At 37.2% G+C, this 18539-nt stretch overlaps 1 protein-coding gene across 1 annotated transcript in view; it reads left to right on the forward strand.

Annotated features, from left to right (window-relative positions):
- Positions 1-1529: 1529 nt before the first annotated feature.
- The window catches only part of ankrd13b (ankyrin repeat domain 13B), a gene marked incomplete at its 5' end in the record, with an annotated part of 28856 nt that continues 11846 nt past the window's right edge, over positions 1530-18539 (forward strand). The window contains one exon of the mRNA XM_081370833.1: positions 1530-1637. Coding sequence (XP_081226959.1) covers positions 1530-1637 — 108 coding nt within the window. The remainder of the gene's footprint in view (positions 1638-18539) is intronic.

An 18539-nucleotide genomic window follows, 5' to 3' on the forward strand; every position in this document is an offset into this window, starting at 1 on the left:
TTATTTGCATACCTACAATCCCCGAATTAATAAACTTTAAGTAGCCTAGGCCTATAAATAACTAAATAAAATATACAAGATGTATTCAGTAAATTGGATATGGTCAAGAAAATAACATTACCCTACACATAAATATATTGTAATACTCCACATTCTATTCTATTCTATTCTATTCTATTCTATTCTATTCTATTCTATTCTATTCTATTCTATTCTATTCTATTGAGCCATCAAAATATACGTACTTGTATTTCTTTCTTTCTGGATAGGTCATTGAAATAAACTATGCTTTTGTCTGTAAGTGTGTGAAGAATGTGTTATTTTGTCACATCTGTAACTACAGAAACAATAAAAATGTAATGAAAAATTGTACAGTAGCTCCAAAAACCAATAGAAATGTGCAAGCAATAAAGTCACATGTTCTAATAAAGCAATTGGGGGTCAAAAAAGGAAAAAGTAAACCAAGGCTTGCATGTCTTTTTGATTTTATTTTGTTTCATGTCATTTTTTAACGTTACTTTGACATCATTTGGAATTTTATAATATGAATCCATTAGTTACTTCAAAATTGTGCTCTGGGGTTTCCACTGCAGCAACACATGTGACCACTGACATGTTTATGTATTGTGATCATGTTTTATGTGAGAAAGCAATATTATTAATAAACTTGAATATTTGGTCATTTTGCAGTTTTAGCTAATGTCTAGTCCTCTGGTTTAGATGGGTGGATGATATGGATAAAGGTATACGTTTATATATTATTATCAATAGATATTAATAATATCAGCACAATATTTATTTTAAGTGGCCTATAAAAATAAATAATAAAATCAAAGTTGAACAAAACTCAGTTTGATTCTATGTCATGGGACATTTATTTTGACAGAACAATTAAAACAGCATTAAAAAATGATCAAATCAGCACGATAGTATAATTGTTTCGTATGTTCCATTCTGTATAGAATATCTGTAAGTGTAATCTAGAATTGAATTTATGTTCTGCTTCTGTTAAGAAATTATATAGCATCTATGAGATATTCATTAAGTATTTAGAGAGATGGCAGCATGAGATGTTCTCTCTATATCCTCTCCCATGGCGCAGTGAGCAGCATCAAGCATGTATGACAGAAGAATCACACACTGAAGTTCAATGGCTCATATACTGTAGGTGCGAGCCGCTTTCGAGAGCCCTGCCTCAGCCTCCGCGAGCGAGCGTGTGCGCGCGCGCGCGCGCGTTTGAGTGAGACAGGAGAGGGAGAAGAGAGAGACTGAGACTAGGAGGAGTGGAGAACACAACGGAGAGCATTATTACACACGCGTTAGCTTTAAACTGCCTTTCAACATAGAGACATTGAATGCCAAGCTACTATGCAAAAAGGGATGCTAGATACGAAAAGGGAGAGAAATGCCCTTATCGGTCGTCTCAGCAATAATGATATAGCACGCGCCCTTTACAAAAGTAACTGATATCGCACAAAAGCAGGGAAACGGAACGGGGAGAGAGAGCAGCAGCGAACTATGCACTGAGGATGATTTCTGCCAGAAAAACTCCGGAGAAGAGTCGCTACCACCTGCATTATCTGGTGTGGCATAACAAACACCGGCAGCTGGAGAAAGAGCTCTCAGCGCGCGAGCAGGTAAGATGCGTTCGTTTCCGCGTTCCTGAATCGCGGCGGATGATGCTGTGAGGAACGGGCCGTGCGTTTGATAGGGAAACTGATTCTGGTACTTCATTCGTCTTGTAATCAGTGATGCAAGGGCGAAAAAGTGTTTTTTCTTTGTTTTCTGGTTCATTAGTTACATACCCATTTATATAAGTGGTTTGCTGTTATGCCAACTACAAACAGAAATGCATGTCAAAAACCTCACACCCTGGCTGTGTCTTCAAACCTATTGAGTTGCCTACATAGACCGCATTTTTGGGCGTATCGTAACGTTCGAACGCGTAAAAATGCTGTCTATGTTGCTCACTAGTTTCGTCCCTATTGTCCAAACCGTCTCATGTTACGCGTCTGTCAATTTAATGTGGAAACATGATCAGAAATGCAGTTGAATTGTATTTCGATCTGAGATGCTTTAAACAGAGAGGCTGCAGAATAAAGTGGCATTGCATACAAAGGCTGTGGGTGAATTATGCTTACAGATCAGCACTCACAGTTCCTGAGGATAGATGGTGTGTCGGGAGAGGGTGTGTTTGTCTTTCTCATCATTCTTCTTCAAAATAATTATTAATCCAGTGCATTATTCCATGAATTAGTGTGGAATTGTTCTGTAATTAATTTAAATTTGATACTGTGCAGAACTACAAAAAAGCCAAATGTTGGAATATTTATATTAAATGTAGGGGTGAAAGGAATAAATAAATATAAGTTCAATAGCTCATATAGGTTAATATAGTAGAAGACTGATTCTTTATGATCAACCATCTTCAAAAGAGTAAAGTCGGCATGAAATGAAAATTCACCCGATGTATTTTCTAAATGCACGTTATTGATCTTATTGTGAATGATTCATCCATGCAAGCTGTTTTGTCTTTAATTGTTGTCTTTAATCAGAATGTCTAACTTTCCGTCAAATGACAGACGTCTCTCTGGTGACGCTTGACTTCTCCAATCATTTAGTCCTTACAGTAGACTGCAAGCTCACATTCAGATCTGCCTCCATCCAGTCAAGTTCCTGTCCTACTTTTTTTTCTTTGTTGATAATCCATTTATGTATACATTACAGTACGGAGGAAAAGATCTGTCGCTACTTCAGTTACATCCCAACTTTAATGCATCATTAATCTGCTGATTTGTAGACATATCCATAAATCGGTGTGGCATTCATCTTTAATCCATTCGAGAGAAAAAAAACTACAAATAGATCAATAGACAAATAATGGTAAAAATGCAAAATAGGTGAAAAAAGAAACTCATTAAAACATTGCTATTTCAATTTATTCCAGTTAAAATATAAAATAAAAGATTTAATATTATACAATAGACTTATAATACAGAATTGGTTGGGGTAACATGTCAAGCTACTCCTATTATAAAGATAAAGAGCCACATTAGAATGCATTGGAAGAGGCCACAATGAAAATCAGAATGCATTTTTCTATAACAAGCAGAAGTTTATATAAGACGACTAATTGAGATTGCAGAGCTGATGGTCCACTTCAGGTTATATCAATTCCTGTACACTCTTAAAAATAAAGGTTCCTAAAGTTTTCACTGCAATGCCATATAGAAGAACCTTTCAGTCAGCAGTTCTTAAAAGAACCTTTAGTGTGAAGAACATTTTAATTATCTAAAGAAACTTTTTCCACCATAAACAAAAAAGAATATTAAATGTTGAATGTTAAAGGTTCTTCATGGATGCCAGTAAAAAAACTTTGTGTATGCTCTTCATCAGACTTTCCCTATTGTGGTTTAAAGGGTTAGTTCACCCAAAAATGAAAATTATGTCATTAATGACTCACCCTCATGTCGTTCCAAGCCCGTAAGACCTCCGTTCATCTTCGGAACACAGTTTAAGATATTTTAGATTTAGTCCGAGAGCTTTCTGTTCCTCCATTGAAAGTCAATGGACGGCATACTGTTCACGTCCAGAAAGGCAATACAGACATCATCAAAGTAGTCCATGTGACATCAGTTGCTCAATCTTAAGTTTATCAAGCGACGAGAATACTTTTTGTGCGCAAAAAGTAAACAAAAATAACGACTTTATTCCACTATTCATTTCCTTCTCTCTGGGCCTCGAGTGAGTTCACGTAGTGTTTTTGCGTAGCGCGTCTGTGTTGTACGTCACACGCATCACACATGACCAGCGTCGGCCAATAGTGAGCCTACGTGTGACGTACAACACAGACGCGCTGCGCAAAAACACTACGTGAAATAGCTCGAGGCCCAGAGAGAAGGAAATGAATAGTGGAATAAAGTCGTTATTTTTGTTTACATTTTGCGCACAAAAAGTATTCTCGTCGCTTGATAAACTTAAGATTGAGCCACTGATGTCACATGGACTACTTTGATGATGTCTGTATTGCCTTTCTGGACATGGACAGTATGCCGTCCATTGACTTTCAATGGAGGAACAGAAAGCTCTCGGACTAAATCTAAAATATCTTAAACTGTGTTCCGAATATGAACGGAGGTCTTACGGGCTTGGAACGACATGAGGGTGAGTCATTAATGACATCATTTTAATTTTTGGGTGAACTAACCCTTTAACTCTCTGTCTAATGAGTAAATAACTATAATTCATTTGAACAAAGTCATCCATCTCAGTTACAGCAGCCATTCACAATTCCATCTTTACAAACCCCAAACAAACTCTTGTTCCTGTGCCGTTTTTTATGACTCAGGCTGACGGTAATAATTCAGACCCCTAACCCTCTTCATGATCACTGCGATATAAAGCACTTCCAGTTTAGTTGATTTACAGGCCGCTGACAGCATAATCTAGCCACGTTTGGCATGGTAGGCTCGATGAGTCAAACCGAGTCCCTCCAGGGACGGCACGAGGAGCGAAGGGAGGTCAATGCTGTCTCGATTGTTCCTCTCCTGTGAATGAGGCACGTAGCCACCCTGACAAGGGGAAAAGTTGCTGCACCAGCAGCACACAGGATTATGGGCTAGATGTTAGGTGTCAGTGAAAGAACAAAGAGGGGAAACAAGCTATTAGGACGGAGGAGAGCGAAGGACGTGAATAGCAAAGAGATCAGGTGGTGGCGGAGGAAAAAGAAGTTATCTAGGGGAGAAGAAGCTCAATTTGCAGTTTGCTTTGACGGTGCCATAAAACAGTCACGGGGGAGGAAGTGGACAGATGACAGCTTGGAGGAGAGCGGCAGGAAATTGAGAAAGAGTGAATGGAGAATGGATAGAGTGGGTGATTGAATGAGGAAACCAGAGAGAAGAGCGCTGCCGGGTGATGTATTTACAGAGTCTTCTGAGTGAAGTCAGCAGTGCCTCAGCAAATACGCAACAACACGGCGCCCTCCATCAGCACATTTGCCATTGTCCACACATCTGTTCAGTTTTCTCGTTTGATATACTACCTCTCTTCTTCAACCCTCGGCCCTCCTGCACTCCACCCGTAACCCAACACTAATTGCTACAGAGCGTTGTCTCAGGGGACGAGTGTTGGGCGGTGGGGAGGGGGTTGCTGCGATTTGGTTAACTTATGAGAAGCTTTGGTAACACTTTAGAATGCTGTTCCGTCATTTATGAATAACCATGCAGGAACAAATGTGTAACGCAATAATAACATTCTAGTAGGTGTAATTTGCGGGTGGGACAGATGTCCCCATGCACTTTTTATCAGAGGCGATACTGGCCCCACCACTTTTAGCGGCACGGATACCTAATACAAATGAAAATCTCTAGTTGACTAGATTAATTTCGTTCACTTGATAAATAAGAGGCAATCTGGTGCTGGAATGTGTTGTTTTTGAAATCATACTGAGTGTTCATTGCCGCTGTTATCAGGCTCGTGCACAGTCTTCACACAGATGAGCGATTCAATCGATCGCTTAAGTCAAGTCAAGTCACCTTCATTTATAGCGCTTTATACAATGCAGATTGTTTCAAAGCAGCTTTACACCTTAACACCGTTGTGGAAACTCTCTGTTTGCTCCGGTTAAATCACAGAATAAAATGCACACAAACGTGTCCCTGCTCTTGAAACAGGGTTCAAGCTTTGGTTTTAATGAGAGAGAAAATAAAAAAAAACTATACAAGGGCAGATTAGAACTGAGACATGCTTAACAAAAGTTTACCACCAGACCATGAGGGCACATGAACAGTTAAAGCAGATTTATGGATTTATTCACTGACGTGAATAATCTGGGGACTTACAATATATTGTACTATAGAAGATTTTAAGGATGAAATGATCACGTTAAAAATGGCTTGTCAATAAATTAAAGTCAAGTCAAGTCACCTTCATGTATATAGCGCTTTTAACAACATAGATTGTTTCAAAGCAGCTTTACAGTGATAATAGGAAATTAAAGTAACAGATTGTTTTGGCTTTACGGCAGCTCTAGGATAAAGTTATTGTCCAGCTAAAGTTATTGATTGTTTTGATTGATTCACTTCCGTCGTGTTATTAGTTATTAACTAAGGGCTGCTAACACGACACCGTTGTAGCAGAAAACCCTTAAGTTCTCTCTGTGCAAACTTTAAAAACGTGAACCTGTGAGAACGCTGATGGTGTGCACATGCGTATTACGTGTTTAGTCTAGTATTTATCTATTATATATGTGTATATATGTGCGCAAGCGTGTAGTCCTCTACAAACCAACCCTCAACAAACTACTTGTCTGGCCTTAAAATTTATAATACAGAATTTGTATCGCTTCCGCGTAGCCACGCGAACCGGAATTATCCCGACAGCGTTTTATCTGTACAAGGAGGCCTTCACAGGGGAGAAACAGTTGACACTTCAGGATTGCGTTGTCGTTGTGTCCAGGCGCAGGTCCTTCATCAGATCTGGATACGGCCTAGATCCGGCGGACTGCGGTTAACCTCGGAATAAACAGAGAGACTAATATTAGCATAGACGCCATTCTTCTTATGATGTAACAAGTACAACAGGATTTATGGGAAGTGTTCCTGGTTCCGGCTGACCTAATCTATGCAGCCTAACATTGAATTATAGACACATCTATAATGTGTTATGTGTATGCTAGGTCAAAGAGATGTGTTTTTAGTCTAGATTTGAACTGACAGAGTGTCTACTTCCCGGACAACGTTAGGAAGACTGTTCCAAAGTTTTGGTGCTAAATAGGAAAAGGATCTACCGCCAGCAGTCGATTTTGATATTCTAGGTATTATTAACTGGCCGGAATTTTGAGATCGCAATAGACGTGAAGGACTTTAATGCGTTAAGAGCTCGCTCAAGTACTGTGGAGCTAAACCATTTAGTGCTTTGTAAGTAATCAGCTGTATTTTAAAATGTATACGATGTTAATAGGGAGCCAATGCAGTGTTGACAGAACCGGGCTAATATGGTCATAGTTCCTGGTTCTGGTAAGAACTCGAGCTGCTGCGTTTTGGACCAGCTTTAGTTTGTTTATTAAGCGTGCAGGGCAACCACCTAGTAGAGCATTACAATAATCTAGCCTTGAGGTCATGAACGCATGAACTAATTGTTCCGCATTTGTCAATGAGAGACTATGGCGTAATTTAGATATATTTTTAAGAAGGAAAAATGCAGTTTTACAGATACTGGACACGTGGCTTTCAAATGAAAGATTGGTATCAAAGAGCACACCCAGGCTCCTAACCGACGACGAAGACTTAACAGAGCAGCCATCAAGTGTTAGACAGTATTCTAGGTTATTACGTGAGGAAGTTTTTTTTTAATCTCTGTTTTTTTCAGAATTAAGTAGTAGGAAATTACTAGTCAACCAGTTTTTTATATCAGCTATGCATTCCATTAATTTTGTGAATCGGTAAGTTTCATCAGGGTGTAAAGAAATATACAGCTGAGTATCATCAGCATAACAGTGAAAACTAATGCCATGCTTCCTAATGATATCTCTTCAGTGCCTTTTAGCATGTACAGAGTGAACAACAATGGTCCTAGTACTGAGCCTTGTGGTTCGACATACTGAACTTGTGATCGATGAGACATCTCATCATTTACTGCTACTGATAATGGTCAGATAAGTATGATTTGAACCATGCTAATGCAATTCCAATTCCACTAATGCCAACATAATTTTTGAGTTTATTTAAAAGAATGTTGTGGTCAGTAGTATCAAATGCAGCACTAAGATCAAGTAACACCAATAGAGAGATACAACCACGATCGGATGATAAGGGCAAATCATTTGTAACTAATGAGAGCTGTCTCGGTACTATGGTACGGTCTAAATCCTGACTGGAAATCCTCGCAGATATCATTTCTTTCTAAAAAGGAACATAGTTGTGAGGATACTGCCTTTTCTATCTTTGACATAAAAGGTATTCGAGATCGGCCTATAATTGACTAATTCTCTAGGATCAAGTGGGTTTTTTTAATAAGAGGTTTAATCATAGCCAGCTTAAAAGTTTTTGGTAATGACAAAGATGAATTAATGATATTAAGAAGAGGATCTATGACCTCTGGGAGCATCTCTTTCAGTAGCTTAGTCAGTATAGGGTCTAACATACATGTTGTCGATTTAGATGATTTAACAAGTTTAACGAATTCTTCCTCTTCTATAGCAATGAATGAATCAAATTTTTCATTAGGGACACTACATTGCACTGCCTGATGCAATACTGTAGTAGACGGTTGCATAGTTATAATTTTCTCCCTGATATTATCAATCTTGTAAGTGAAGAAGTTCATAAAGTCACTACTGCTTCATCATGCTGTGAAGATTTATTTTTCGTTAATTTAGCCACTGTTTCAAATAAATACCTAGGGTTGTGTTTGTTTTCTTCTAATAGGTTTGAAAAATAAGCAGATCTAGCAGCTTTTAAGGCCTCTCTGTAAGTAATCTTGCTCTTTTTCCATGAAATGGGACAAAACTCTAGTTTTGTTTTCTTCCAGTTGCGCTCCATTTTTCTGGCTGCTCTCTTAAGGGCCCGAGTGTGCTCGTTGTACCACGGCGTTGGACTATTTTATATAATCTTCTTTAAGCGCAACGAAGCAACTGTGTCTAAAGTGCTGGAAAGGAGAGAGTCAAACATTTCTGTCGCAATAGTTCTTCTAAGCTCTCTGGGATGCTGAGGAGATGAAACTGATCAGGAGGAATATTATTAATAAAGCAATCTTTACTGGCAGAAGTGATAGTTCTAACATATTTGTAACACAGAGTCAACTTTGCAGCCTTGGCTAAATGGAGTATACACGAGACTAGATAATGATCTGAGATATCATTGCTCTGCTGTAGAATTTCAACGGCATCAACACTGATTCCATGTGATAATATTAAATCTAAAGTACGATTAACAAATGAGTAAGTAGCGCTCAGTTGAATGAGGTAATTCACTATTATCTAATCAGATCTACCTCCATCAACCGAGCAGTACTACTTAATACTTAATCAGAGTTTCTTGATAGTTACTGTAATAGCACTAGAATATTAATATTGCGTTACTCATTTTTTCGGTAAAGTGTGACCAAAGCTTTCAACAGATTGACAAGGACAGTGGCAGACAGAGCTTGTAAATTGAAAATAAGGAGATTAAAGTAGCAATTGAATATGATTTTATAGTTAATGATCTGAACTTAACTTGAAATAATAAGTAGGAACACACAATCATATACAGGGGCACACACATAAAAAAAAAACTATTTTCTATGACCAGAGTAGGCGTCTGAACTGTGCTGGATTTGCCTGCTAGAGAATACTACAAGGCTCTATTTCATCAGCACTACTCATCTCTGTGATTTACATATGTTTGTTTTTCCAGAAACATTCCCCTATTCTATTTTGGATATGCAAACATAATCTCAAACCATATAGTGTACTAAAGTGCGTCAGTAGTTTCCTTTTAAAGGGATAGTTCCCCAAGAAGTTAAGTCAGCATTTACTCGCCCTCATATTGCCCTTTATGCTCCCAGTGTTATTGCTAACTAAAACAAAAACTACAACGACTGTATTAAATTTGTTAATTGAAATAAAGCTGAAATAAAATATAAGCAATAGATAATTATTTTTACAATTTTAAAAATAAAAATGTTGCCTTTGCAACTAACTGAACTAAAATAAATTTAAGTTGAAGTACTAAAAGGATTAAAAAAAAACAATAAAATAATAATAATAAAATATAAAAGAAATACACAAAAGAAAAATTACTAAAACTTTAATTAAAATTAAAATATAAAAATAAAAGCTAATTCAAAATATGAATAAATACTATAATAGTAACTAAAAAAACACTGGTCGCTGCAAACCTGTATGACTTTCTTTTCTTTGCGGAACACAAAATAAATTTTGGAAAAAAGCTTTTGTCTATACAACGAAAGCCAGTGTGGTTTTGGACCCCATTGACTTTCATTATATGGGCAAAAGCAGTTGAAATATTCTTCAAAATAAAGCAAAAGACATGTCATCACCGGCACAATCAGAATGCTTGGATATCCAGAATGGATGCTAAACTGGCCACATCCGAAGGTTTTGAGTGTGAAATGGAGCTTTTGACGTTATCCTTCTTGTCCCATTGTGACGTTTCTACTGTATTCTTTTCCACTGACATTTAGTTAAAAAGTAATGGCTGTACCATTGTGTTTTGGTGCAAGATCCATTGGTTTCTACCTCCCACACTATGAGACGGTCGCATCAGCCCTTATAGCCTGAGCCCTGGATGCCAATCTCCAGAATACAAACCACACCGTGGGTGTGTGTCAACCTCCTGTGACACAACAGCGCATAAAAAGTCGAACAAGAGCCATATTTCTCCCTCCCTTTTCCTTCCTCACAATATGTCTGCCTAGACTTATTTAAAGAATTTGTATGTTCTTGTTCACTTCTCTCCTGGGTTGCATCCTTGTCTATGCAATTCATTTCATTCTTCTGGCACATCACAGCCTTTAAGTGCTTCTGTGCGTTGATGTCGTTCTGCCTTGTCTGTCTTCAAACAAATGCTCATTTAAGTGAAAGCGCTGAAGCACATGATTCCATTCATGTGCAGAACAGATTGTGTGTGTGTATATCTATGCATGTATGCACATTTTTATGCACACGGCCACACAAGAGAGCCTGTGCAAAGCCTTCAGCAGAATCCATTGCATGCTGTGATTTGCACATACACACACACACACACACACATATGATTTTCTTCTGCCTGCCTCCCACATACACAGTTTGGACGTCCAATGAAAGATTGATGTTGGTTTAAGTAGCTGCCAGAGAACATTAGCCAAGGCAGAAAGAGTGCAAGAGCAGATGCACCAGCCAGAGATGACTATCAATAATGCAGTCTCCAGCAGGCTGAGAGAGAGCGAGAGAGTGTGGAAGAAGAGATGGACAGTTATGTGGAAGAGCATCTATACTAAAATGTGAGGACAGGCCCTAGATGATGTAATACTGTCTATTTCAATGTGGCGGAGAAGGATTAGTAATTAACATGAATTTGAGTTAGTGCACTTGTGTCTGATGCAGTGCATGAATGTCAGCAGGCAAGTGTGCTTGTTACAGGGCTGTCAGTGAGAGGCAGTGTAGGTGGGATAGACGAGTTTCGGTCAGAGCAGGAGAACTGTAATGTGTAGGTGTTTCAGGTAGGATTCAGCTATTATTGTTATTATTCCGTATGGCTGACCCTCACTGCTCAAGAAACCTCACAAAGACTTAGCATGGTAACCATAGTTTCCACCAAAATAATACACTTTATATATATATATATATATGTATATATATATAGTAAAATATAATACAGTATATATAATATACAGTATATGTAACAGTGGAAGAAAATAAGAAAATTTGAGTTTCCCCATGCTAACCTTACCACCATCACGCTAGTGGTTTATAGTGTATTGCTACGTGGTTAGCAAGAAGAAATAACCTAAATGTATATTCAGGTCCCTAGATGTGGCTCTTATACCTAAGTCTGCTGGAGTTCATCCCCATTTTATTGTCTGTCCATTAAAAAAAATAACCTGCATAGTTAGATTTAAATAGCACTGATATTCGATGAGTTAGGAGACAAAATTGAATAGTGTTAGAGGTTTGTTCAAATCCTTAACTTGTGATCAACACCATTAACTATGGCGTTTAGGTGGAAGTTTGTGGAACACATGACAAGAGACATTCAGCGGGGTTGTCCGTATTTGTTTGTGGCTGTGTGATGAGATGAGATAAGGGACTGTCTGTGTTTGTGTTATTGTATGTGTGTTGTCTTGTCTAGCGTGTCTCGGAGGGACATATAGCAGCATTTCAGGTCACCAGAAGGCCAGTCTGTAACAACTGATGTTTCCTGAATCCTTCTCCTCTCACAGCCGCTAATCTGTCTTACCGAGTAACTCTCCGTCTCTCCCTGAAGCTTTCAGAACCAGTTATCAATCTCATACACTCCCTCACTGGCTAAAGCATGTACACCTCCTGACAGTTATCTCCTTCTCTCTGTCAGTCATTTGAGCCATCTCTAGTGTCAGGGTTGATTGGAGATCCACACAGGACGGATGTGAGAGCCATCATTCACTTAAAACTGCAGTTTTCCCTCCTTGTCCTGCATCTCCTATCTATACTCCTCATCCAGGGTTACCATAGCAACCCCCACCCCCACCCCACATCCACACCCCCCATCCACACCCTTTTCTCATAGCACTCATCTCGCTCTGGGGACCAGGCTGCTGTTTTTCTAGCTAGAGGCCCTCAAGGGGCCGCCAGGCCTCAGTTGTTGCTGCTGAGTGCCGTCATGATGTTGCGAAAGGGGCCGGCTAATTACGGAGCAGAGTGTCGGACACACAGGAGTTTTCTGTGACAATAACAATAACATGATTGTGACATATATATATATTGTGATGTAGAGACCTTGGAGTTGTCTTTCATGATCCATCACTGTTTTTACTTTGTTCTCACTGTTCCTATGCATTTTTAAAGTTTTATACTGTTTTATATTTCCTGAGTGGGCGTGGCCTTAAAGAGATCACAAACTGTAGGGGAGCACTAATTTTCGCTATTATGGAAACGTTTGTGCAAATGTATATATTGGTTTTATCTGTCCTATTTATTGAATTTATTAATTGGTTTTAACTCGTTCTTAATCATCTTGTGTATTTGTTTATAAACATGGTGAGGCAAGAGTTCATTTTTTTTAATGGTACACTCCAATTAGTAAGCGGGAAAATGTGTAGTTAAGGCAGCCGTCACTAGTGGATTGGAGGACGGAATTTTATTTAGTTTAGTGACAACAATGTTTACATGGTTACAAATTTCACGATTTTATTTAAATTATTGGGATTTGATTCTGATCTTGATTCTATTAAGTTCAGTAGATACATGTTAATTTTTCTCAAGAAAAAAAAACTGACCTAATGCTGTGAACATACAGAGAGCCCTGTCAGCTGGTAGCCTATTATTAAAGGTTAAAAATAACAACTCAAATATAAATATAATGCGTTTTATTATAACGCTATAATATTTCAATGATAGAAGTAAAAATAAACATGTAATATTGTGCACATATTTAGCAAAATACTCCTCTCTATAGCTATTTTTTTCTAGCCAATTAACGTGCTATGGTCATTAAATGGCTTTCCTGAGGTAAATGTAACATATTGTTCTCAAGCTGTTTTATTGACCTCTTTCCACTGTTGGAAAACACTGGTTGATCTAAATTATGCATGAGGCATATACATTTCATTAAGTTGTACTGTCTCTTTCAACATACCTATTGTTCATTCGTGTTTATTTACTATTAACTAGTCTTGTAGTAAAGAGTATGATCGGTTCACGTCACATTTACAAACGTATGGAGCTATTCTTGTGCCAATAAAAATGAACGTAGCTTTTCAAGAAACTAATGAAAATATAAATTGAAACTAAATAAATTATCTCTAAAACTGAAAAAGAATAAATCGCAGGCAAATTTTTTGACTTCGTTTTTAATACACTGCATGTTTTGCTAACTATTTCTCATATTTCAATCGCTGATCTGAACTTACAAATGCGCTTCCAGAGTTTTCATTTAGGCTTCTGAAGTTTTCGTTTTCACTCCCAGAGTTTTCGTTCGCCGTTCTGACACATTTCTCTCGTGGGGGCGGGGCTAGTAGCAGTGTGTTCTCATTGGTTACTGAGCTTTTGATTGATAGCTTCGTGACCTGGAAGTGAAGACGTCAGTGGTGTGTTTATGTGTGGATGTGAGCGTCTGTAATCGCAGCTTTCTATTTCATTTTAGTGATAAGTTATGTTTGTTTTTTAATTTTATCTGTATTTACCTGCTGCTACTACTTAGTTACTACAACTTACTACTACTCACAAGAGATCTATTCAGTCTATTCAGGTGTAATTGCACATTAAAGTACTGTCTGTATATAATACTTAAAATATTGTAGTGTCCAATGTTTTCGGAGAATATTTGTTTATTCCTGATGATTATTTTGCATGTTAGGCTCTGATTAGGTTCAGCTGTTACAATTTAAAGAGAATATTAGCAAACGTGTGTGATATATTCAGCCGTCAAGAAAGTCAAACTTCAACCAGGTAATCAAGGTTGGCATTTGGCAACCATGGCCATCACACTACTCATTGTTAGCATGATATACGTTTACACCATCAAAATTAATGATCACTTAAATAAGAGGAATTTAAACAAAATGAAAATTACAGTTGTGGCCTGCTGTCAGATACAGACCTCAAAGGGCATTTCATTACATATGTCACACAAAGAATGTTCTTATTGCCATTTTTTTAAATTGATAATTATATTTAGTTATTTCATTTTCATTTAATTTAAATATATTTTAACAATCATCAACCGTTTCAATCGTGACTTATACAACCAGTTAAATTAATGTAATTGAAAATATGAATTCCAATAAATGTACATTCTTTATTGTCATTAAAGCATATACACAAGTATCAGAGTGAAGGTCTTGGATGCAATTATGTTGTGACTGGAAAGACCAGAATCCACAAAACATTAACTGCATAATATACATGCAATGCACAGTATTCTCATGATATACATTACTATACAAAATGCACAATTACAAATACACATTTTAAAAATTAATATACATTTTAAATGTTGCAATGATTCTTTAAACAGTTCCTGTTGCAGTACAAGTAACAAAGCAGTGACTGGACACAAGCAGAACAAGGATTGTCCACCCAAAACATGAGCATTCTCTCATCATTTAGGCTACTCTTCCTTCATGCCATCCCAGATGTATATGACTTTCTTCTTCATATAAACATAGACAAAGATATTTAAGGAAATAATCCATCTCTGTGAGTCCATAATACAAGTGGATTGTAACCAATGTACGTATGATTTTTAATAGTTAAAACAGTTTACATTATTATTATTATTTTATCTAGCGTATTGTTTGACTTCAGAAGGCATTGATTCATCCACTGAGGTCGCATGGATTACCGTCACGCTCACTGTGTGTGATTTTTAAAGCGTCTTTAGGACTCGCAGAGATGGATTACTTTCCTTACAATCTTAATTCGTGTTTATCTGTAGAAAGAAAGTAAAATGCATCTGGACAGCATGAGGGTGAGTAAAATAAGAGAGAATTGTATTTTTGGGTGAACTATCCCGTCAACATTCATATGCTATTGGTATGCTAATCCAAGATTAGCATAGTTTAATAAGAATAAAGTGAAACCTCTTGTGTACTTGCGAACTATGTTTGTTTTAATCTAGAGGAAATTGAAATATTTGCTATATTAAAATAAATCAGGTGACTGAAGATCAAGATCCCAGTTATTCAAAGGTGATGTGTCTGAACAAAGTGAGATTATTGTCTGACAGGGACAGTGGATCTCTGGTACTATCACTCCATCAGCATCACTCTGTGTCAGCATCAGTTTTATGGAAAAGTTGCTCCACTCCCTGGAAAATGAGAGAAGAAATGTATTATAATCTAACAATACAAACTGCTTTGAACTCCCCATACAGTAACAATTTGCAGACTTAAAATATTTATTATATATACAGTATATTTAAGGGATTTTACAGTACTAAATATTTACCTCGGAGTCAAGCAGCATTTATCATCTGTAATACTGTTGTGTAACCAGTAGATGGCTGTATAGCCCTATATATAAACATATGGATGTGTATTCCCTATAGCTGGATGTTTTCAGTCATAATTACTTGCATGTATTAAGTTTTTAATGTGGACATATATTTATTATTAAAGACTATTAAAGATTTAACATTTGTCAAATAAATGTTCATTTGAAGTGCACTTTTTTCATTATTATTAGTCAGATATGGACACAGAAAAAGCATTTTGTTACTCATACTAGCTACATATAATAGCTTTATTAGTCATCTTTATCACACAAAAGTAATCAGAATAAATACTGCAACCAGGGCGATACTTCAAAATAATTGAGTGTTTACATATTACGAACAGAGACGTGGTCAAGTCGTGTCTCTCCTCTTTCAAAAACTCTGCATCGCAAATTAATCAGAAATTGAGGAATTCAGGTTTAAATAGCTTTATTGGCATGGTAAAAAAGGCTTTACATTGCCAAAGTTGAATCAGGCAGTGATTGACAGCACTCTGGTCCTATGGCATCGGTCATTGACTGATACAGTACAGATAGGCTACTGTACAGTACTCTAGCTCAAAGTTGTTTGGGGTGGCTGGGGGGAAATATGATCTAATCGAAGCAAATATGATCTAATCGAAGACTGTAACCGAATGTAGATAAACAAGTCATGTAATGATTGGGCTAACAGTTAAATCAAGACAACACAGCTCAGCTGTATAATGTTATGGGCTCTCACTGAGCTCTAATGCCTCTCCACCTGAAAAAAGCCAGTACTGTATTATAAATAGTATTAGTATAGTATAAAAAAAAAAAACAGACTTACCACGAGTAGGCTTATCCAGTAACGTTATCCTCCTGATATAGCGACGATGACTAATGATAAATATCATTCGTCTGTACTATTCCTTCTATAAGAGATCATCTCAACAATATAGTGTAGCAGCAAATAAATACAGATATAAACTTAATATCGCTAAAATGAAATAGAAAGCTGCGATTACAGACTCTCACATCCACACATAAACACACCACTGACGTCTTCACTTCCAGGTCACGAAGCTATCAATCAAAAGCTCAGTAACCAATGAGAACACACTGCTACTAGCCCCGCCCCCACGAGAGAAATGTGTCAGAACGGCGAACGAAAACTCTGGGAGTGAAAACGAAAACTTCAGAGGCCTAAATGAAAACTCTGGAAGCGCATTTGTAAGTTCAGATCAGCGATTGAAATATGAGAAATAGTTAGCAAAACATGCAGTGTATTAAAAACGAAGTCAAAAAATTTGCCTGCGATTTATTCTTTTTCAGTTTTAGAGAATTTATTTAGTTTCAATTTATATTTTCATTAGTTTCTTGAAAAGCTACGTTCATTTTTATTGGCACAAGAATAGCTCCATACTAACGCCAAAACGGTATTTATTGTTGAATTTCGTGATAAAATTGAGTGCTGAGAATTTGTTTCATATCAAAAGTAACCAGCTCTCTCTTGTCTGTCTGTGTCATCAGTCTCTTTTTCTCTGCATGAGAAAATGGATGTGTGGCGTGAGAGCGTGTGAAAAGTGTCAGTTGTGTGTGAGTTGGCAGCCCTGCATTATGAATGTGTGTAGTATGAATGTAATCTGGGCGTACTACTTCCGCCATGTTGTCATTATCATGTGACCTACCAGCATCAGGTTGCTTCACTGCCATTCATAAATCCTCTACCGTGGCCTCATGGGATGGTAAAGTGTCCATCGTCAGAATCTTCAGAATCTTGTTAGAAGAAGTAGGTCATCCGGGTATTTTTTGCCTACTGTTTTATGAGTTAGTGTCACATACTGTACATTTTCGCCTACTATAGGGAAGTATGCGATTTCAAATGCAGCCTCTGTCCTCAATAGATGAAGAAGAGAGTTTGTACTGTTTTAGTACATAACAGTTCTAGTTTTTAGACTGTTTTTATTGATAACCTGATTTATTTATCTTAACCATTTTCACATTTAGCACATCTGCTTGTAATTAACATCTTTTTGGATGCCAACATCGCTCCCCTGTTTACATCTTGGTGTGATTCTCCTTGTGTCGCTCGTCTGTGCAAAAGTCTTAGGCACGTTAGTATTTTCACAAAAGAAAATGGTTTTAAGCAAGTTATTTTGCTGTGTGCCAGTAGGAAAATATCAGGTTTTACATTTACAAACATTTATTTTGCCATTAATTGTAATCAGTGAGAGTTTGACAGCTGCCATGATGACAAGGACTGACACACTTAAGTAAAGATCTAAACAACTGGCTTAAAACCTTTTTTTGGGGGGGGGGGGGGGGGGGGGGGGCTATTGGGAGCCTATATATATAGGCTATATATATTTTATATATATAGCCTATATAAAAACTAAATAATAAAAATGACAAAAGCACATAACAGAATTACAAAAACAAACTAAAATTAAAATGAAAACTGAAAATATAAAAATAATAATAAATTAATAAAAAAAAAATCTTAATAAATACTATGATGGAAAATAAATAATACTTTAAATAACACTGATATGAATTTCGGCTTTACATATTCTGAAGAAACTGTAAAATGGTAAATATAATGTCTGGGTGTTGCCAGGGTGGGTGGATGTTAGCCTGTTGCTAGGTAGTTGCTGTGGTGGTTCTTTACTGGCCTAAGTTAGAAGAGCCCATCACTTTGATATTCTGATCTCTAGATATGACTCGGTTTCCTTCTTCAGTGGATTGCAAATCTATGGGATTTTTGGCTATTTTTTTTGTCTCTCACGGGGGAAAATCAGTCTGAATGCTCAGAAAAGTTAGACGTGCTACGTGCTGAAGTTTAGTTAGGGGTTTTGTTCATGAGCAATTTGTGATAGCCATATCCTAGCACCACTAACTATGGATA

The sequence above is a fragment of the Scardinius erythrophthalmus genome, assembly GCF_964197995.2.
Source record: "Scardinius erythrophthalmus genome assembly, chromosome: 7".
NCBI classification, from domain to species: Eukaryota; Metazoa; Chordata; class Actinopteri; order Cypriniformes; family Leuciscidae; genus Scardinius; species Scardinius erythrophthalmus.